Here is a 22,984-nt window from a genome sequence, read left to right as displayed (position 1 = left end):
GGGTGGATAAAGCAGGATGCAAAGTGTGCTGTTGCACCAGGGCCCTTCTTAGCCAACAGTGGCCCTAAGTCAGTTCAATAGGTTGCCCCAAGTCAATTGTGCATAGGGGCCCACTGTTGGTTATGTCCACCACTAATCTTAATGTTTTCCTATTGAAAGGGATTTTAAACCTCCTCCTCTCCATTACAAGCCTCCTGCTACTTTTCCAGGACAATTTTTATCTCTATTTGAGTGATTTATCTTAACTACCTGCACTTATTTGGATAGAGTAGAAAAGGAGCTTCTTTGATTTTCTGTCTTCATGACCAAAGAGGAAATTAGAAGAAAATTAGGGGAATGCAAATGAGGACAATCACCTGAACAAAGGTCTCCACTGGAAAAGTTCTCTTCTATTGTTGTCTGGAGACAATTCTCATTTTAGATTTTCCATAACTGGCAATGATCACCAAATAAAAGCAGTGGGGACATAGACAGCGGAAATATAGATTTCTTGTGACTTTCAAAATATTGCTCCTCATTTCCTGTTGTGTCTCCAATGCAGAAAGCAAGCAAAAATCTCGAAGGACACAAAATACAAAAACAAATCTGCCTATAAATCTATTATTTTCTGTTAAAAAAAGTTTTGGCTTGACTTTTGATGCCACATTTACCGGCAGTGAGAGAGTTTGTATTTAGCCTTCATCCGAATTGATATAAATAGCTCCCCAATCAGAAAATAAAATCTATTTATAGCCTAATAAAAAATAATTCTGGAAAAATGTGATGGCCCGAAATAGAAGAATATCTTTTGGGCATCTGGGTTCAGAGAAACAAGAACGAGATCTCCATGGCTGAATATTCCAGATATGGAATGTAAAACTTATAAACAGCAACATTTGTTTTGGAAAATGAAACCATAGATTGTTATTAGTGACAGAGTCCCGGGTGTTTGTGTCAATGGGACAGAGGTGGGTCCATAACCCTTGGGGGCTTTGCTGCCAGATATCGGAGCCCTGTGTAATAGCCAGGTATTTCTAATGCATTTCTGTATAGGTATATATAATTAGAGTTTGGCAATATATCCGCCTGTTATTGTTATCTGCAGATTTAATATGAGGCTCTGCTCCTTGTAAGGAACAATGTGCACCGGGCTTGTTCTTCTGCCGGTACTGCATTGGCCAATGATCGAGCCAACACAATAAATCGAGCCAATAGATCTGCCATCGTCCTCTGCACTGACCACAGATAAAAACAGAATGTTGCTGTTTTGTGCAGTGCATTGCATGACATGAAAGCTCTGCTACCTAATACAAAGTAAAAGAAAAGTCTCACCCCTGCAGGTGATGGTGATGTCATTATTGCAAACTGGGCACAAATCTTGCAAAAAAAAATCTGCAAAACATGTCCAGGTTGCTTTGGCATGCCGGGCAGGATAGGATAGTCATTTATTAACATATGTTTGCCAATTATTTATTTCCTTTGAAATGGAAAATAGCTAGATAGAAAATCAACAAAATAAGATAGAAAATCAATTTTCAGAATAACATTTTATGAGACTTCAGTGACTGAGGGAGACAATACACAGGGAGTGTGAGACAATATCATTGCAGTGCAGCTACTGCTCTCTATTCATTAATATTGTAAGCTCCGCGTATAAACGTTATCATCTGATTGGCTGATATTCTTTTTTTTAAACATTCTTTATATATAGGAAGAAAGAGCACGTCATTGATCGGTTGATGTTCTAATTAAATTTATAAAATTACATTTTGATGGCTTGTATCAGGGCAAATTAAAAGTGTTTAATGTAATATTCTGTGCCAGGAAACCAATAATTTTTAATTCAATTTCAAAAATTATATATACATATATTGTACTTGGTGCACATTCCCAAATCCCAAATCAGTAAAAAGATGTTTGGTCAGTCAGAGATTTCCAGTCTTACCTGCAGTTTTGAATCTGTTCTTCGCTTTCTCTGTTTGTTGTTGGAGAAGGAGTGCATGAAATGAGGTTGGCAATAAAATTTCCCTGGAGATAAATGGAGAGCAATGTTACTGAGGGCACCGAGTGATCGGACCATGATAAATTATTACAGAACACACCCAGGTCCAAAGTGATAACAAATTAATAAAGAAAATTTGAAATACCTTCCCTGCCCCTTTTTTGTACTTATTCATTAAAAAATGTCCTTTTACTAAATAATGTTTTATAAATGATCATCATATTCAGCAAACACATTGCAGATGGATCTAAAATTCACAAAATATAGATATTATACATGTTAATGTTTTCTGTTATAGCTCTTTTGCGCTATATTTTATTTTTTGTTAATTTTACCTATTGATTTTGACAGCTAAAACTTTGTTACAGGGTGACAACGCCCCTGCAGAGTTTCACTGCAGGAGGAGCATTGTCACCAATGTTGGGTCAGTAACAGTGCAGAGAGCTGACCACGCTTCTAAAACACCACCAAAGCTGTGATTGACTTCTAAATTTCCTCTTGCACATGCTGGCAATTCCCATCAGTGAGACAACCAGGAGCTGCTGTGTGATCACAGAGTTTATAAAGAAGTACAACAACGCAATGTAACTTTGATACTTTTGTATCTACTATGTTTCATTCATCTAAAGATGAAAAGTATAAGCTTCACTCTGAATGTGATGTCTCCCCAATGAACTCCTTCTTCTCCTTTTCCCTTTAGCTATTAATGCCTTGCTGATTTTTTAATTTTCTAATTTTCAAACCATATCAACTACTTTTATTTTTAATATTCATATTTAATTTTTTTACTGTCTGTATGTCTCCACAGGTCTAATAAATGGAAGTCAGGTTTGAGTCTGAACCCAAATTGTATTACATGGGAATGATATAGTCACAGGCCACACAGATACAATAAAATATTAATAATAATAATAAAGTATACTTGTAGTAGAAAAAATACATACACCTCATTAAATATCAAATGCTATTTTCCACTACAGAGTATTGGATGTTCGAGATTTAGCTGAGGATAAGATCTGTACTGTTCCTGGGCTGCCTCTGTTTTTATTTCTGGCCTAGATATAAAAGGATTATTTTCCTGCGATAGAATCTAATCTTTCAGGCATTCAGGAATGTCATGTACAATAGAGGCCAAAATTTGGTCCAATCACAGCCGGCATCTCTTGCGCCCTCCGGGTGTGTGTGTCCGCTGTGTGTTTGGTTAGCACATTTTGTTGTTACTACTGAAAGGGAACAGCGGCTGAAAATTAGAGAGCTGGAAGAGAAAATCTCCAAACTCCGCTAACGGATAACATTGAAAGACAAACTCTGAGTTATTAATCCCACTGCAAAAGCTGTATTATGTGTTGTTATCCTCCTGACGGATTAAACATAAAAAATACAATTATATTGTTCCCGTATTCCAAAAAAATATGCGTTTTCATGCATAATTTAGTGAACTCGGATGAAAACATTGGTTGATTACTGCCCAGGGTTCTTCAGGGGCATGCCTCACTCAGTTGCTGCTCAAGTTCCTTGGGGGTGGGTGTTGCTTTTTTGATGTAACTGGCTTATTGTACAGTTGACACTTAAAAATTCGGCAACCTCCAGACCCGAGGAGTGCCGGATTTTCGAAAATATGGGTTTTTGAAAGGTATATTTACTTCCACACACAGACCACCCTTCCTCTCGCAGCACTGCGGACATTTGTTCTAGGGAGCGAGCAGCAGGGACGTCTCAACGTGTACTTAGTGTAGCAAGCAAGACCTAACAGTTGTTTCTGCAGAACAGCGCCATCAGTGGCCAAACAATGTACTGCAGTCCCTGTACTGAAAATGTGATCTGAAATTCATGCCTGAAAACTGAAGGAAACGGATTATCGATGGCCGAATTTTCGATTGTCAACTGTATTTAAATCCTAACAATGAACTTCCCCTTTGGTCTGGTAAATATATCCTATGATTTTTTTTATTTTTGATTTCTGCTCAATAAGTGCAAATGAAATATGGAGGATACAGCACATTTAGATAGCCTGACAACCATAATCCTCCTTTTTATATACAGGTCCAAAAAACACATTGGTAGGTAAACTGTATTCCTCCCAACTCCTTATTACTGTGTATGTAAATACCCCCAGGACCTGGTACCTACCCTCTTCCATATTGAACACATAATTCCCCAATCGGAGGATAGTGGAGCAGAAGGAACACTTGAAACATTCTCGGTGAAAGAAATGTCCCTCGGCGCTCAGACGCTCCACCACGTAAACTCTTTTCTTGCAGAAATAACATGTGTCACTCCCACCGATATTCGGAGGAAATTCCTTCCTCAGGGATCCCTACAAATAACAAGAAAAATAAATATAAAATACAAACTGCCACAGCTGCTGTTACCATCTGATAGGAATATCTTTTAAATGTACACATTTATCAGGGTCAGGGCAAAAAAATGTAAAAATATTTCTCTTTTTATGCATATGTATTTTGTAATAAATAAATAAATCCATATGAAATATATATTTTCATTTTAGCCATTGGTTTTTATGGTTTTGAAATCTGTTGTATACAGTCTTCAATAACTAAAGTTGAAATGTAAACATAGTCACTGCAGTGACTCCTCTTTTATTGGATTTCTTTAAGTTTCATTCAGACAAGTTTTTATGTTATATGGTATCATTTAGAACATCTGTTAAAAAGGTATAAAAACAGATGCAAACACAAACATTTATAATACAATAAAATTATTAGTTTCATCATTCCTAAATCACAATGTACCTATAATGCAGCTAAAAGGCTAAGCTTGAATATGCATGGAATAGGTGGCCACCCACTCCCTTAACCCTAGGTGGCAGTATTGGCAAAAGTTCCCCAAGCATAGCTACCTCTTGGGCTAAGCACTCCCCGCCCCCCCATAAAGGTGTCCGCTCCCATTTATTCAGGAAGGGGGCTGGAGGTTGAGTGCATACCCCTAGTGGTAGCCTGGGGTGTTCCTCTTTCATCTTTGCTTGAATTACCTATAGAAGACCTATAAAAAATATCTGATGTTGACACAAAACACCCACCTGGTGCACCGACCTCATTACAGATTTATTAGATAAATGAGAAAGGAAGGAAGATTGAGAATACCTTCTGGGAAGGAGAGACAGGAGAAGAAGAAGAAGACTCATCAACAGGCGCAGACACCCCTACATCCAGGGAGTTCTGAATTTAACACAAATATACATTATTCACCTAATAAAACACACAAGGAAAAAACTTGTCTCATTGGCCCTGATTTATTTAAGCTGCCCAAGGCTGGAGAGAATACACTTTCATCAGTGAATCTGGGTGATCCAGCAAAACCCGGAGTAGATTTCTTTGCTGGCAAATGTTTTTAAACCCGGAGGCGTGAGGGCTTGGCACATGCCAACTAACTGATCTGCCTATCATACCACAAGTGCATCCCAAATGGCCCGGATAATAAATAGCATGGAAATGAGCTTGCACATTGCTCCCTAGGTTCCCGGGGCTTTTATGCCTACTAAATGTTATATTCTGCCCCAGTACAATCGGTGGACCCACCCCCGCGGAACGCAGCATTATTTTGCTAGTGGATGCTGTAGGTTAGTCTTCTAAAAAATAGGTCATACGTTTATTTTTGATATAAAATCTATTATCCCTTGTTAGTAATGTTCATGCGTTGTGGGTGAATTCAGCTGCTTACCAGCTCTGAGGATCTGGATCTACTTTTGTGATCACTCATATAGAGGCAGACCAGGACCTCTGCCATTGCTCCTACTCGGCTGGACACATTCCCTACAGTCGCCTATTTGACGGGGAGGAAGAAAGGAAATGAAATAAAGCTCAGGTATCCCTAAAACAGCCAAAACTTTCCAAATTTAGGTAGATGGTCTAAGTAAAAGACTATTGAAGCAGCCAATCAAATCAACGGCAAGAACACAACGGGCTGTGTTTGATTCCACATTACACTTTGGGTCCAGAAAGCTTCTAACTTATTCTTAGAGCAAACCCTTATGATATGTTTTGGGGATTGCTTAGGAAATCTCTTAGGAAGAATAATTTTCTAGCTCTATGTCTTGCAATAACACACTCCATGCATCACAGAAAAGCAAAAATGAATTGTGGATCAACGTGCATTGGCAACCAGGAAACAAACCAAACATTTGCACAATTCACATAGCAGTTATTATTCAATGCACATTTTTTGGAAGTGCTTGTCATGTATATGTCTGGACAAATCACCATGGGGTGTTCCTATAAAGCAGCAATTGTAACATTCAGCAACATTCACTTCATTTTAGGTCCATGTGTTTTAAATGATAGTGACTGATTCACCACCAGAGAATGTTGTTGAATATCTGAAAATAAATACAGATCTATATATATTACATTTACTGTACACTTTTATTGCTGCTCTTTTGTACTCGCATATCATTATTTTTTATCATGATACCATTAGGGTTGACACTTCCTTATTAAAAGGTTCATTACTAAAATGTTTTAGTATAGAGTAGAATTAACAATGTACTTCATTGGAAACACCTAAATTCAAACATGCGGAGAAAGGTCCACATTCTGTCATATATATAAATGCAATGGGCATGTGTCCACATATTGCTGGCCATATAGGTGGGTGCGATGGCCATGTGTCCAAATACTTTTGGCCATATAGATGGATGTGATGACCAAGTGTCCACATACTGTTGGCCATATAGGTGGGTGCGATAGTCATATGTCCCCATGGTGTTGGCCATATAGGTTAGTGTGATGGTTGTCCACATACTGTTGGCCACATAGGTGGGTGAGATGGTCATATGTCCACATATTGTTGGCCATATAGGTGGGTGCGATGGCCATGTGTCCAAATACTGTTGGCCATATAGATAGATGTGATGACCATGTGTCCACATACTGTTGGCCATATAGGTGGGTGCGATAGTCATATGTCCCCATGGTGTTGGCCATATAGGTTAGTGTGATGGTTGTCCACATACTGTTGGCCACATAGGTGGGTGAGATGGTCATATGTCCACATATTGTTGGCCATATAGGTGGGTGCCATGGCCATAAGCAAGTAAGGTGACCAAAAATGTTTAGATCTAGGCTATTGCCATCTGTTTCCCAAGTTGTGGTCTTGTGTTGTCACCCGTGTACTTGTGACTCTCATCAGCTTTCACCGATGGAAACTACAACGGCCCGGCGTTGACATGGTTCACTGCTGTTGCCATCAGGAAGCTGGTCCAGATATCACAAAAAGACTCTGAAGTGGGTAGGGCTGCCAACAGATGGGCACAAGGGGTAGTTCAGTGCTGGGCCTTGATCAAAAGAGCTTATCAATAATGAATATTCTAAACATGAGGCCCTGGAAGTTTACCTAGGACCCTGAAAATGGGTTTGGACCAGCTTACTAGCACCTGCTATTTATTTACATTGATAACGGCCACAATTCTGCTGCAACAGAAAGTATTAGGAAGACAGTTAAGATTTTGGTGGCTCTGTAAACCAGAACACAAATTTCCCAACAATGTCTCCAGCTATAGAAGTAATTAAAGGCTCATTTTAAACACATTTTCAGTATATGTAAATTCCTAACTGAGCACCATTTGGGAACAAGTTCACTTTAAGCCTGGCTTATTTACATTTTCTATGAGCAATCTGCGCCGACTTCCCGGTCTCATTTTTACAGAGCAAATTTAGCAAACTGTTATACTAAAACATTACAGTCATTTCCCCTGAGAGCACGGCGTCCCTGGGAACAGATGTCAGATGTTACAGCATCGCTTGTAAGCTGTGGAATTTCCTTAAATTAAAGCATTCCAGGAATTTCGTAACGATGATTAAACTATGAGTCTTCTGGAGCTCTGATGGCTTGAAGATCTCCGGTATTACATGAATACCAATATGAAAACAGCATCACCTTCCTGGCCTGCATTTTTCTACCGATTTAGGAAATATTCGTTTTAGGAATTTATTATTAAGAGATTATAGTGCTTCCTCATCTGATTTTCAGGCTGGATTGATGGCGCCATAGTTCATCATCTAGGACCGTCATCCACTTCCCTCAACTTCTTGCGTTCTGTTCACTCAGATCAGCAGCCTTTGATCTTGTGACTTTCTACAATGTTGCAATCTGATCACTAGGAAATTAAGGAAATGCCTATTCCTGTTTGCAGCAGACTAATGATTTAATCTCAGCCTAGGCCAAGTCACTGGACTGGATGAACGTTTATTGGTGCATGCACTGGATTACCATTCATTGTTAATGCCACCCAAATGCACCATAGAAAATAAATGGCTCAGCCAGCACCTAGAATTTGGGGGGTGTCAACTAAAAGGAGATATTGAACCCTTGATGTTCAGAAACGTGAATCATAAGGCTTTTCAGAAAGCCTTCAGTATCCCCATTTTCACATTTTATAGCCAATCTAAATCTAACATAGATTGTTAGCTTTGCTGCCAAATGTAGTTCTCTGTTGATATGAGACCAATGGTATTTAGACAAAATGGGCCCTGAGCAAATATAAATGGTATTCTAGCTGTGGGCACTACTTGCTTTCAGTCCTGGAGAAAATTGGGGCCCTGGGCAGTTGCTTGATCCTAAATCTCGACTTGAGGGATGTAGCAGACTCCTATTTATCTTTAGAGATCACACTGGAAAATTGAGATCTTTTTATTTCTTTTCTGTTTGTGTAACATCAATGTCACTCCGTTATATAAAGTGTTTTCTTTTTCTGTTCAGCCCTCGTCACAGCGCTGTCTGGTCATACGGCCTGGCTGAACATCAAAGCCTTTGAAGCCCCCGGATGCCCCGCTGTGTCAGGAGGAAGCCCCCCTCCCAACGGCTCCCCCATCAGATCAGTTTTTTTTGTCTTGTGAAAGTGCAGAGCGACTATCGATAAAGGAAATGAAGAAAACCCTGCATTCACCATGATAAACATATCACAAGTTGTAGTGTTTTTATTTGTTTGTGTTGCATTTTTATTACTTTATTAAACGGTTGTCTTTATGGTTAAAGCTGCACCCTGGGGATACATCATAAGTACTCTTGCACTGGGCAACACCGGGGGATGAATACTTTTTAACTTTTAAAAGCCCCAGGGTAAGTACAGTAAAGGATGGGGCAAGTAAACTGCTTTTTGATGGCACTCTAGATATAAAAGAACATGTGGCACCTGAAGTACAATTATTGACCATGCACATTAATCAGAGATACACCGGCTTCAGCTGAGAATAAAACCGAATGCAATTGTCAGCTGTAAGTCACATTCCTCCTTATGTACTAAACGCCTTTGTTCATTGAATTTTAATTTGCATTCGGGATGTGAAGCAGCCTTCAGAGGAAAGTCGTGTTTCCTGATTGAACAGTAAGATACGAGTCTATATAAACTTTACACAAACACAATGGGCCAGCAAAGATCCTGCTGCGGAGTGCTCACATATAGGATTAAAAGACCATTATTATACCCTGTAAGGTTCGCTGAAAGCTATTTAATTCTTTCTGGGCCACTGCAAGCCCCATAACTAAATGCAGCTGTTGTGGAAGAGCTGAGAGATGATGGGCAGAAGGTGTTATAGCTTTGCAGGAGAACCGGGCTGGATTAGAAGAACAAATATTGGCCATGCACATTATTCAGAGCCATGCATGATCCATTCAGTACCTGGCCTGGGTCAGGGAAAAACAAGCTGCGCCTAATTGTGGCTTCACCATTGGTTGTTCTCTGGATTGGAGGGAACACAGGATAAATGAAAACCCTTAACAGACAGGTATAATATCCACAGACAGGACGTTACATCTCTTAATATTCTGTATTTAGTCCCAAATGTCCCAAGTTATATAATACATTTACAACATAACACCATTTCCCCACCCTGTCCTTATTTCTACATGAACCCCATACCCTGGCCACTAATGCCAAACTGAACTTTGCCCATTATTATGTCTTGTCCTACTAGTGCTTGAAATATGAATCTGTCACAGCTTTAATTTATGACCTGCAGAGAGGCTCAGCTATAGATTGGTGGTGATTAATGGCTCATCCCAATGGCTCATCCCAATGGTTCATCCCAATGGCTCATCCCAATGGTTCATCCCAATGGTTCATCCCGGCACTCCCCCTCCTATCATTCCAGGTCATACAGAGGATGATAGGAATATAATATAGGGAGCAAATGATCTCTATCCATTTATATATCCCTCCTACCATTGTGTCCTATTACCCCATCCTTTAGATTGTAGGATCTTTAGTCCTATCTTCCTCCTGTGTTGGTTTGTATTTGTCTGTCATTGGCAAGCCTATTTATATTGTACAGTACTGCGTAATATGTTGGCACTACATAAATACAGTTTATTATTAATATTAATATCAATCTGTCCATCAATCTATCCACTGTATCTAATTATCTACTGGGTCTAATTATCAATCTATCCATTCATCTACCCATCCATCTGTCTAATTTTATTTATTGATCCCTGTGGTGTACATACATATAGATATATCTAAGCAGACAGTGAGTTAAAGGGTAAAGTAGAATTTCTTGAGCACAATACGGTCTTTGTGTGCAGATCCACTTCTCTGAGTGCTTACACAACAAATCCACATATTTTCTCAGTGTATTAAATAAGTGAGAATCTCTATTATGTAAGAAGAAGCTCAAAGCAGCCATGGAAAGCAGCCACATGGTCCATCTTCCCGTCTCTGAGCCGTCACAATTGGATTGTGCGGGAAGACAATACTTTTACTTTGTGTAGATGCAGCTTTCTACCACTCAAGTTAAACCTTAGGTAGAAATAGAAAAGCTCGTCTGTTCACATCACAATGGACTTAGTAAAGTGCTGCGTAAAATGCTGGCGCTATATAAATACAAGATGATAATAATAATAATCTATACATTGCTCGGTGTTGAACCTGTGACATCGTACAGCAAAGGGCTTAATAAAGGAGCTATTCTGCTGTGGAAGTGGAGGGGTATTTGGGGCTCTGATATCCCCAGCAAATCATATAATATTAAAAGTTAAAAGAGTTAAGTTATCTAAAGGCAAAGAAAAATGATATAATAGAATGGAAAAGAATTCAAAGGTAGATATTTCCTTTCCATGTGATTCCCGTACATGCAGTTGGGGGCTTGGCCGGGATGAAAAGAACAATAGAAACAGAAGATAGACATAGAAGTAATAGAACATAGATATGGAGACTGTGTACCAGAACCAGAATTGGACTTACATGCTGCAGAAGCTTCTTAGATTGAGCATCGCAGTGGAAGGAGACAGCGGAAGATGGAGATAAAGGAGGAGGTGAAGCAGGAGGGTCATAGAAAGGGATCGGAGAGGAGAGAGGAGATAAATCAGGAGAAAGGAGATGATTCTGTATAGAGCAGAGGAGACAGAAAAATAATTATATCCAAACATATGTAAAAATAAACCAAGAAAAGTAAAGTAACAGATGAGAGGTGCAAGAATACATAAAAGTGAATGCTGAAACAAAACTAAGAGACTTCTACAGAACAATAAGCAACTAGCAAGGGAAATGTTTGGTTTAGTAGAAAATTAAGTATATCTATCATATGATATATGATGTAAAATATCACTTTATATATACCTAAAGAATGCATGTCACACTTTACCTCTATCCGAAGCCAAAACTTTTTCTCTTCAGGTCACTTTTATACTTCACAAAAAAAAAGATGCAGGTTTTAAATCTTCCTGTCTCCAATCAAAATAATATTTAAAAAAAGCTTTGGCTTAGATATGGTTTCAGCTAATGTGTTATTATTACACATGGGCACACTGCGTTACCTCTGTAGACTGAGCAATGTTGGGAGCGGAGTCAGTGGCAGATGGAGATGAAGGGGTAGAGAAGTCAGGAACTCCGGGGACATAGAAAGGGATTTTAGAAGGAAAACGAGGTAAGCGGGGAGCAGAAAGTTTATCCTGTACAGAGCAGAAGCGATACAACAGAATATTAAAAAAAACATAATTTTTAAGATATAGAATTAACATAAGGCAGAACCTTGACCAAACAGGTAAATACAGGATGGAAATCAAAATATCTGACAGTCTTACATTAAAAACGTTTTAGTTAAACTGCTAGCTCATTATACATACATAAGGGGTTGCATTTAAGTTTCCACACATGAAGAGACATAAAGACCCACACATGTGGGTTAGTTGTGCTCAGTTTCCCAACACCCCATTGAGTTTTCAGCTAATATAAACACTGATAAAGTTTAACAGTTAATGAAGAAAAAACAAAAACTGTGATAGTGGAAATATGGTAATCATTCTAGAAACAGCTGACAATGCGTCTGTATAGACGGAGTGAGATCAGTGCATTGTGTCACGGTCATTGTTGTGACGGTGTGTTGTATAGAAATAATGTATGGAGTGTTGGCCATTCCCTGCGACCCCCCAGCTTGGTGTGCAGAACGGTTTTGGAATAAATATTTTCTTTAGATTATATTATAGCTAATATATCTGACGCCACTTTCAGGCAATTTGGATTACGAACGTCCAAATATATGAAAGTAAGCTGCCACCAACTAATCCAGTGCCAGCTTTGGCGAAAAGTTGATGTCTACTTTTTGGTTGGAACTCTCCACTTCTGGTCAGCATAAAGGAAAACGTCTACGGGCGTTTATTTCTAGAACGCACATCAAACGTAGAACAGCAAAATCATACTTGTTTTTAAAGTCAACTCCATAAAAAAAATTGGATTTGCCCCATATTCTTTATACCTAAAAAGCCTCCTCTAAAAGCCACTTTGGATGGCAGCACTGAGCTCAATGGCCCCTTCCACAATGCAGACCCAAGAAGAGGTGCACCGCCCCCGAGGGCATGCAGAGTTATCTTGTCATGTGATTTTAGGTGCCGGTCAGAAACAGATAAAACTGAACTCCCACTTGTTTTGTAGCTTGTTTAGCAGCACCAAATTTTATAGTGGTCTATGTTGCCATTGGGGTGAATTTCCTTCACTTCCTGCAAGGGCAGAAATTGATGGTAGATAAAAAATGAGAGTTTTTTTTTTTTTTAATTGTCTGCTTTCGTGTCTTGCCGAAACGTGTTGGTGTCACAACGGACAGGAAGTGAGATAAATTTTCCCAATGGTGAACAACTAATAACTAATAATAAAATCTCTCTGTCTAATAACAATAGGTGACCATTCCTTATCAATATATTTTGTGATCAGATGCTGGGTACAATGTATTTGATGGATGATAACGAGTGACACACTCCGGAATATTCACCTGCGGGAGGTCAGAGCAGCCAAACATAGACGCCAAGTGCGCCGCCTTCTCCCTAATATTCTTTTTATGGAAATCCCTTATGGCTAAAGCCTGAGCCCTTTTCTGCAGGTGGAAGAGAAAGGCAGTAAAAAGGAGAAAAGAGAGAAAAATGAAAGGAGAATACAGAGAAAGACAGATGGAGACACGGAACCAGTGCAAAAGAAATATGCTGCTATCGTGGATTGCTGATCCCATTAGGAGAGATCCTGATATGACAATTTATTATTCACCCGTCTGATCCCCCCGAGAACATCAGGAACAATTGTGATTTGCAGGTGGTACAATTCGTGGCAGATTGGCCAATCAGGGCTGCCTATTTCCAGGCCCGGTTTTGCTCATCGCTAATAGTGATTGATAATTATTACCATCATTAATATTAAATAATTAATATTCGTCTGTTCTGTAATGCTGATTAACATCAGATTTTTTTTGCACTGGAATGTGTCTGGAAAACACCGTGGACATGCAAGTGGCAGAAAGTCGGCACAGGTCACATGACCAACCACAGGCTGATTTACTAAAGCCACAGTGCACAGTGATCATTGGGCAAAGCAGTGCTTGGTAACAGAAGTATTAACCCCTTGCTGACTATTAAAGTGACAATCCACCTAATATTGCTATTGAATTTCTAAACTATTCACATTCTCACCTTGCCTTTCTTGCACTAGAGAGCTGACATGCAGCTCTGATATCTGACATTACAACAAGTACACGTGTGTCCACCAACACCATTGTCTACATCATGTTAATGACAGCACAGCCCATGCAGGAGCACAGCAAGGAAAACTACCATTGTGCCCAAAATTTAGAGCCACCCAACTTCTCCCCTGCTAAGGAGGAGCAGCCACACCTAGGGAGCGGAAATAAAATTGGTGCACATGTTCCAATCAGTGACAACCAGGCCACAGAGTGATTTTTACATTTGGATGTTCCATGTACAAACATTACTCCAGATCTCCTTGTTAAGGTTCCCAAAGAAGCCATATGAACAATTCTTTAATGGAACACTGAGAGCTGTGCTCTGTGAATCTGAATATTGAATGAAAAGTTTTATTGGTTAGTGGAAAAGCATTGATGGTGCAGGTGATGGTCACGGCATGCCAAAAGAATGATGTTAAAGGGCCAGTAGGCTCAATCAACTAATTATCATGATGCAACAGATATATAAATGGTGCACAAGCATGTATGAGAAAGTTTGGATATGATTATAGAATATAGAATCATTCATTGAAATGGTTCCTTTTAATTAGCAAACTCTCCCGCTTATTACTTGAGGTTATCATTCATTTTAGGTTCAATAAGTCTCACCAGTGTCTCCTAATCTTGGATCTTCCTCAACAATTCTCATGTTGCAGCTTTGCAGGTTACTGTTCAGCATCGACCATCAGATAGTCAGTGATGCTCATTTGGCATCTTTCTCAGATATCATATATTTAAATGATCCATAGCCAATTGTATCCAAGTTCTAACGAACTTAAAGTTCCTGTATTTTTATTAGTTGCTCCATTTAAACTGGACATTCATGGGTTAACCTTTTAATTGATTCATTATTTCTGAATTTGATCGACTAAAAAATCGAGCGTAGAATGGAATGAACCTCGACCTGTCATGTGGGAAACATAGGTTGATCGTACAAGTATCTAAAGGGTCTTGGTACACTCGATTTCTGTTCAATGAAATTTGGAGCACATAAGCTTATGTGTATTAATTGTGAGATCAATTAACTATACATATAGACTGATCAGATACACAGATCAATACTAAAGAATAGACCACGGGGTATGGAAGCACAATCATCTGACCAGTCGAATGATGCTTAGAAGACAAGAACCTAATACAGTTGACAATCGTAAATCTGCCATTGTTCCGTTTCTTTCAATTTTTTCAGGAATGAATTTCAGATTGCATTTTCAATACAGGAACTGTAGTACACTGTTTGGCCACTTATGTTTTGATGGCGCTTGTTCTCCAGAAACAACTGTTAGATCTTGCTTGCTAGATGTCAGATGTCCGCGGGTGCTACGAGAGGAAGGCTGGCCTGTGTGTGGAGATAAGTATAACTTTCAAAAATCCGGAATTTTCAAAAATCCAACACTCCTCGGGTGCGGAGGTTGCCGGATTTTTGAAAGTCAACTGTATATTCATACATGATGAGTACACAAAGGTGTTATCCAACACTAGAAGTAAGTGAATATCTTAAAAGGCCAGTGGGTTGTTGCTTGCCTTCAAGTTGCAAACCTTGTAATTTGTAACATATAGATTGGAAGTCCCATTGATGTCAATGGGAATCCAATCCCAGCTTGAAGGATGTGAGCAGCCGAATATTTCTATTGAGCAGAATAAACTTTAGAGCTCCTGACCCATAAGGAACCAATGAGAAAGCCTGCTTCAGCCTTAAATGGTAGCTAACCTAAATATTCAGAACGGCTCAATGTTCCTTGAATGCCAAATTTCTTAGTTGGCCCTTTTTGTGGCCATGATAGCTTTTACATACATGGCTTGTAAATGCTAGAATATTACATGAATATTAGTCATCTTTTTGATTTAGGTTTGTTGTGGAGTATCATGCTAGGAATAAGTTAAGAGTAGTACTATCCTGGGTAAAAATATAAAAAAAGCAACAATAAAGAGGACCTGTCACTGAAACGTATGCTTCATATGAACCATTGGGGTTCATGTTGGAATAATCGACCAGAATAAATTTGAGTAAAAAGTGCTACAAAAAAAAATTAAACAAAAACTGCTGCTAAATAGCTTGGCATAGGCAAAGATCACAAGGTTTTTGGTAACCAATAATTACAGATCAGAGTCTATTGTTTGCTATTGTTTGTAATGGGACAGACCCTTTCTGATAGATTTGCAAGCCATGATATGCAGCTTATGTTGGAGTGAATGTATGTGGAAAAGAAGCAGAGATCAGCAGCACGGGGTTGTGAAAAGGAAGAAAAAAAAAGTTAAAAACCTCTATTATATGAAAAAATGAAAATGTATATGATACCTAATGAAATAAATGATATCTATTTAGGGCTTGGATCAGCCTTCAAGGTTGGTATTTTTACCCACAGATGTACTACTCTTGACCTGGCCTGGTAAGTGAATAGGTCGGCTTTATCACCTGCTGGGCCTTCTCCTCGATTTGCTGCAGACGTTCTAAAATGCCGGTCAGCAGAAGAGCAGAAGGACAGGTGGCGCTGATAGAGTCCTCTACTGGGCTGGAGGGGCGCTCTTCCCTCGACTGTCTCCTCGCAGGTGGGTCCAGCTCCCTGAGGGCGGTCCCTGCAGCCCTCAACCTGGTCACAGGAGCGGCAGTAGGCATCGGTGGCAGAGGTGGCGGTCTGACTACTGGAGAAGTCCTAGCTATCGCCTGAAACTGGGAGATACTGGGAATGAAAAGTTGGGTCCTGTCTTTAGAGGCCGAACACCATGCACCGCATGCCAACAACCACTGGGTCAACCAATATATTCAGTTCAACAGTCACCCCTCTCTAACTAGCTAAACTCTGCGCCCCCTATTCCATTAGCCAAAACTCTGTGCCCAACTTCTGTACCCCTGTGCCCTGGGAGATGTCCTCTTCTAAAGGACATTGGAATTTACTTGAAGCTCAACTAGTTCTAAATTATGGATTGGTTGCACCATCTAGCAAAATATTTGTAATCATCTATATACCCACCGGAAAGATTTTTCCTGCTTGGTGACACCCTGTATATGGGGTGTCAAAATGACAAAGAAGGTGGCAGACACTCCAACAATTAGCAACCAACAAAAATAGCCGAGGTTCTAAAACTTCCCTACTTTATCCAGAGTTGGAGTGAAGCCCTCGGGTCTTGTTTACACGGATGGTTTTGAACCGTTTGAGAAAACGATTTACTATTGTTTCACTTCATTTGTTTAAACTAACTTAAACCAATAACCACAAAACCCCCCTCATTTAAGTAAAATAAATGGTGAAAAGACTTTTCAGTAGGTGGTGCCATTGCGGTGCAGTTCTGCCTTATGATGGTGGTTCACTAAAGTGCACAGATCAACTACTTCCATGGATTGAATGGGAACACTCTTCAAACTCTTGCTACGTGGTTTGGAACCATTATTTACCAATTGGCAAGAAGAGGAGCAAGAGAAATGGCATGTTTCTTCTTCCTTTACCCCTCGATGTGTTGTGCATGGCAAACTCAAGGCTGGAATATGGTTTCTTTACTGCTCCGTCCTCTATAGGGTAAATAGGGCATCCAGTAAGCTGTAACCACCCGTGTGAACAAGCCCCTAGGAAAATCCTCCATTCAATACAATTTATTTGCTTTAAAAACTTTGCCCCAAAACTCTCCTACTAATTTTTCACAACTGAAGCTAAAACTTCTAATAGTTTGTGGCAGAAGAACCAACTCCGGACGACAATTTATCCAACGGGAACCTCTGCCCTCCCATGCTCATCCATTACATTGCTCACTGGTAACAAATGCCGGGCGCCATACCTGTCTTGTCGGCGGTGGCTGCGCGGGAGGAGGGGGCGGGTCCTGCGGTTTAGCAAAGCGAGGGTTAACGGGAGGCGGGTCACAGGGGGGAGGCTCTGGTGCGGAATTATCAGAGAGGGGTAAAGCCTTCACAATGAATGCAACGGTAAAAAAAAAAAATGTAACAGCAGAAAATGGAGAGAAAAGGTTAGCGGAGGTGAGAACAAGAATGAGGCAGGAATGACGGTTAATCTGAGTTTATAGACAGTTCTTCACAAAGTCTGAATATTGAGGTCTAGTTATAAAGCAGTGAATCTAGAGAACGTTTGGTGAATGTCAGATTTACTGCTTTATGAGTAAATCTGAATAAAATCAATTAAAAATTACACAATGCATGCCTAGAATAGAGAATACAAAGGCGTGTCCAATATTTTTTGCACCTTTTGTCTCATCAGCGTTCCCCGTCTGTGCTAATCCATCTATAAGAACCTGAAGACATGTCAGTGTTTCACACGGATGACATCACGGCTGTCACTCATTATGGCACATCAGTCACACCAATGGCAGGTGTGTTGGCACCTGGAATGATGTCACTGCAGGGGTCGCCCCAAAGGGGGGAATTGACAGCCCAGGAAAACACCAGGTGTTTGAGTGTAATCCATTATAACCCAAAATTAAAACATAAAGTTTCCATTGATTGAGAAGCTTAAATATGACAAATGTGTCAGTGAGGGCTTAGAGGGATAAGAGAAGTGAGAGATAAGGCCGGAATACAGAGGAGAAGTCCAATCACAGGCTGAGAAATCACAGGAAGTATGTAAAAATGCTCTTGTCCCAGGATAGAATGTAGAAGCAGATCCGATTGAAAGACCAAAATCAAAGCTTCAGTTCTTTAAAATTAATTTTATTAGAACTGACGCGTTTCGGAGCAAGAATTTCATCGAGACCCTGATGGGGGAGCAATGGCTATGCAGAAACGTGTCGGATGAAAATGGGATCTCTCAGTTGTGATCTTTTAATGAGATCGGCTTCAACATGCTACCCAACCGTGTGGTGATTGATGTGAATTCTTTACCCAATGACTGGGTCAGGTGATCTTCTTTATAATGGGGTGCAGCCTGCATATTATAACAAATTCGTTATGTTTACACCCAGGAATGATTATTTTCATTTGTGGGATGAAATTTCTACATAGGAGCATGTAGGGTGGGTTGCTAAAAAGCTGATATTATATATTAAGGGCGATAGCTGTCATGGTGCACTTATAGTGCTATCCCGGCCATAAGATATGGTGAGCATATTACACAAATTGTATCCATGGTTTAATGGTGTGCCAAGAAGCACCATTGGTTTTATTTTCCAAATACTTTACAAGACTGACATCACCGCCCTTCAGATAAAAGTTATGTATTACTGCAGGTACACTGCCATTTCCCAAATGTAAGAGTGACATCACCACTCCATAGGTTTTATCGGCCATTCTCAACCAGGGTTCAATGGAACCCCAATAATCCTTTAGAGGTCGTTAGGGGTTTCCTAAACTGTGGCTGATTGACCTCTCATTTGATGACCTCTGCATAGTTCTGAGGCCAAAGGCCACACGGTAAAGCCAACTGCATTACTCTGCTGATGTTTTAGGTGTCTCTACAGATGTTCTTCTGACCACCACTATAGGGGGCATTCTTTTCACTGACAACCAATTTAGGAGGTTTTTTCTCCCATTGATTCTGCAAAAAGTGGATCTAACAGATGTTAGAAATTATTAAATTAAAAAAATTAAAATTATTAAAAAAAAGTATTTCTATGGTTCCTAAGGGGTAAAAATTTTGAATGACTGAGGTATATGTTCCAGGAATGACCTCATAACTCCCCAGATATAATTTTTATTTTAGGAGTGACTTCTGGGACTCTTGTGCTGCAAGTGGGGGGTGCTAACCATTAAGCCACCGTGCGGCCCCGGCACCTCCCGTCACTGGCTGTAAATCACCTCTTGTAGGGTCTCAGATTCCTACCTGTCTCCGAATGGATGTATTTGGTGCATTTTCTTCAAACTTGGCCAGCAACTGGGTAGCCATTGACCGGACTTTGTTCTGGTTGATGACCTCCTTGGTGTCGCTGCATTCACTCCCGGATCCATTGCCTTCACTTACAAAATTTCTTGCCTGTCAAAACAATACATGAGACATTCTGACATTGACATCTACTAAACCTTCTTACCTGTCCTACTACCCCCCAGAAAAATGCCCCTCCAGAGCACCAGACATGGAAGGAGACACAAGTGATCCGGCTAAAGTCTCTCCATGCATACCAGACATTCCGAAAGCCTTAGAACACTTCTCATAGCTGTAAATCAATGATGCCATGTTCAAGTAACATGAAGAATACTTCAGACTAAGTTAAAAAATGCTCTCTAAGGGCCCATTGTTGTCATGAATTCTTCACCCCGGAGGAAAAGCTTGAAGTGTATCCGAGAATTAGAACTAAATTTGTTGCTGCTTCACAGTGCTTGAATATGGAGGATGGATTCTCTTTCACCTGGTGTTCCGGCATTAATACATTTCCTGTCCTTGGGTGACAACACTCATTGCTTGTATACATGGAGGAGCAGAGTTGTCACCCTTGAAAGGAAGTATGTTTTGAATGCAGAACATTTCCCCTTTTTTTCATCTCTGTAACCTAGTGCACAAACATAACCGGCATCTGTGCACAAATCTATGGATGCTGCATTGGAATTCTGTATTGTTTACGTTCATTGGCCCCTTTACTTGTTCTATAGTTTTAAAATAAAAGGGGGTAATACAAAATGCCTGAGCAGGAATGTACAGAAGACAACAGTAGCCCTCCAGACTCCGGATAAGACACAGCTGCTGCTGTATATACATGGTATATATTAGGAAGGGCTAAATCCCGGCGTGGTCCCGGGTAATAATTTCTCCATTTCATGATGAATGGGAGAGGATGGATAATATTACTCTGAATGGGCAATTTGCAGTAATAAGCTCCAGCTGCTACTAACTCCCAGTTTTTTTGGTGAGACATCGGCGAGAGCTCAGCCAACGTTGCATTCTCACACACAAGCAGGGTAATAATACGGACGCTGTCATCACCGATTAATAATCACTGACCTCTTCAAATAGCTGAACCGTCCTCCTTCGCCTCTTATTCACGTCATTCTCTTCTGTCTTATTTTCATTCTGAAAAAGGATAAAAGAGAAGAAATTTACTCTGATGAGCTGCCATGTGCATGGAGGGTTTAAAGGGACAATACTATTCAAATGACCAAATATGCAAAATATGCAATAATTCATGGAAATAATTGTTAGTGAATGTCCCTGAATAAATGAATGATGTACTGATGGTTCTGTTCTATGGAGAGGGGAGGATAAGCTGGAGGAGTCCTGCTGAATCCTCCCCATAGAAAGAGTTGTTAGCGGCACAGCGGATCACTAAATGACCTTGGGAAACCGCTATGCTAACACCGATCTCCTGTCGCCTTTTTAGAACCACTCCAAAAATGGCATTTCTAAAGGAATTCCAGAGGGTGACAACAGTAGACTGTGTCTGAGTAATATATGCTGTAATGGGTGCTTATAGCCAGCATTGGAAGCCCGAGTGGCAGACAGAACACAGCAAGTGCCTAAAGAAAAGCCTCATTTGCTAAATTTGATGAATGACAGTTAGAATTGTCCCTGAATGAATGCTGTGCTGATGGGTTTGTATTATGGAGAGGGGAGGACAAGTTGGAGGAGTCCTGTCTTGTCCTCCCCGTTGTAAGAAGCACAGCGGATCACTAAAGGATGTTAAGGAACAACTATGCTAACACTGATCTCCTGCGGCCTTTTTAAAACCACTCCAACAATGGCAAAAGTGGAATTCCTTAAGGTGACAAAAGTAGACTGTGTCTGACTAATATGTGTTGTAATGGGTGCTTAGGTAGCCAGCATTGGAAGTGCGGTAAGGTGATATTGCAGGAGCACAATTAGCAGACAGAGCACCCAAAGTGCATAAAGAAGAACCTAATTTCCAAAAATAAAGATCTAATAGGCAGTATGGTGGCTCAGAGGTTAGCACTCTGGCCTTTGCAGTCCTAGGTGTCAGGTTAGAATCTCGGCCAGGACACTATCTGCATGGAGTTTGCAGGTTCTCCCCGTGTTTGTGTGGGTTTCCTTTGGGTACTCTGGTTTCCTTTCACATTCCAAAAACATGCAGTTAGGTTATTTGGCTAATTGACCTTATACTGTATGATTGACATATGACTATGGTAGGGATATTAGATTGTGAGCTTATTTGAGGGGCAGCTAGACTATTGACTTTGTACAGTGCTGCATAATATGTTGGTGCTATATAAATACTGTGTAATGATAATAATGTATTAAAGCTGATATAAGACTTTTTAGGACTTTTTTAGGTGTCCATAGAAATACTTTCTTTTATCTTTTTATCTGGCAGTTTTGCTGACTTCAATACTTTTAAAGTCAGGGAGAGCGACAAGGAGTATTGACTTTGATTGGTACATACTTGCTCCGGATCAGTGATTGAGAAAGTCAGATCGCCATTCCCCACAAAAGGTTCTGTTTAAATAACGGCTGCGCTGGACTTACTTCTGCATTTTATACAAATTTGTTACTTGATAGAAAACAAACATCGGCACGGTTCTGTTTCTCGTCCCACCCAAGGAATAAGTTAATAAGTGCGGGTGAATTAAACGAAGCAACAAAATGTATTGAATTCTATTTGGACGACGCCACAATAATTGCCTGGCCCCCTCAGCCCACATGTGGGCCACATTACGGTGACATGTGTTAGCGTTTTTAGTGTTTTTTAGTGTTAACCTTTAAGTGTTTTCAAGTGGAGGGTAAGATGTGAATATACGAGCGAGCCAGACTGAGGGGAAAGCTTTCTGACCGTCTCACTCAGTTTATGAGATAAGCGTTTCGTGATGGAGTCAAACCGAACTCTGATTTTTTGTTTAATTCCAAGGGGTGGGAGCCGGGTCATATTATAAATCTGGGTAATTTCTAGGATAAAAAAAAATAAGAAAGGCTTAGGTTTCTCAATCGGCTGCGTTCCATGGCGTCCCGAACAATTAACTCCAGAAGGTAATATGAATTGAGTCCGATGCACAGCAATTACATGACATCATGTGGAAATCCAATGTTTTGTTACCATGGATTTTTTGGGATGACATCATGATGAGAACTCTCGGACTTATCTCCCCTCATTAGTGCACTTTGTCAGATGAAAGGCTCTTCATCCGAGCTGCTCGCCTCGACGTCTGACCTACGCTGGGTGTTTC

General features: G+C 40.2%; 1 protein-coding gene across 9 annotated transcripts in view; it reads right to left on the bottom strand.

Moving 5' to 3' along the window:
- MICAL2 (microtubule associated monooxygenase, calponin and LIM domain containing 2) overlaps positions 1-22,984 on the bottom strand; it is a 151,118-nt gene that overhangs the window by 57,303 nt on the left and 70,831 nt on the right. For 4 of the 9 annotated variants that reach the window (XM_072422273.1, XM_072422280.1, XM_072422281.1 and 1 more), the window contains exons 15-26: positions 20,814-20,882; positions 19,701-19,850; positions 17,710-17,835; positions 16,355-16,609; positions 13,201-13,302; positions 11,753-11,887; positions 11,181-11,321; positions 9,618-9,677; positions 5,663-5,764; positions 5,086-5,160; positions 4,112-4,298; positions 1,925-2,007 (exon numbers count right to left, since the gene is read on the bottom strand). In XM_072422273.1, the coding sequence (XP_072278374.1) occupies positions 1,925-2,007; positions 4,112-4,298; positions 5,086-5,160; positions 5,663-5,764; positions 9,618-9,677; positions 11,181-11,321; positions 11,753-11,887; positions 13,201-13,302; positions 16,355-16,609; positions 17,710-17,835; positions 19,701-19,850; positions 20,814-20,882 (1,485 nt within the window). The other 5 variants (XM_072422275.1, XM_072422277.1, XM_072422278.1 and 2 more) reach the window with 5 other exon arrangements.

The sequence above is a fragment of the Pyxicephalus adspersus genome, chromosome 9 (assembly GCF_032062135.1).
Source record: "Pyxicephalus adspersus chromosome 9, UCB_Pads_2.0, whole genome shotgun sequence".
In the NCBI taxonomy this organism is placed as follows: Eukaryota; Metazoa; Chordata; class Amphibia; order Anura; family Pyxicephalidae; genus Pyxicephalus; species Pyxicephalus adspersus.
This window is presented reverse-complemented; position numbering and strand designations above follow the sequence as displayed.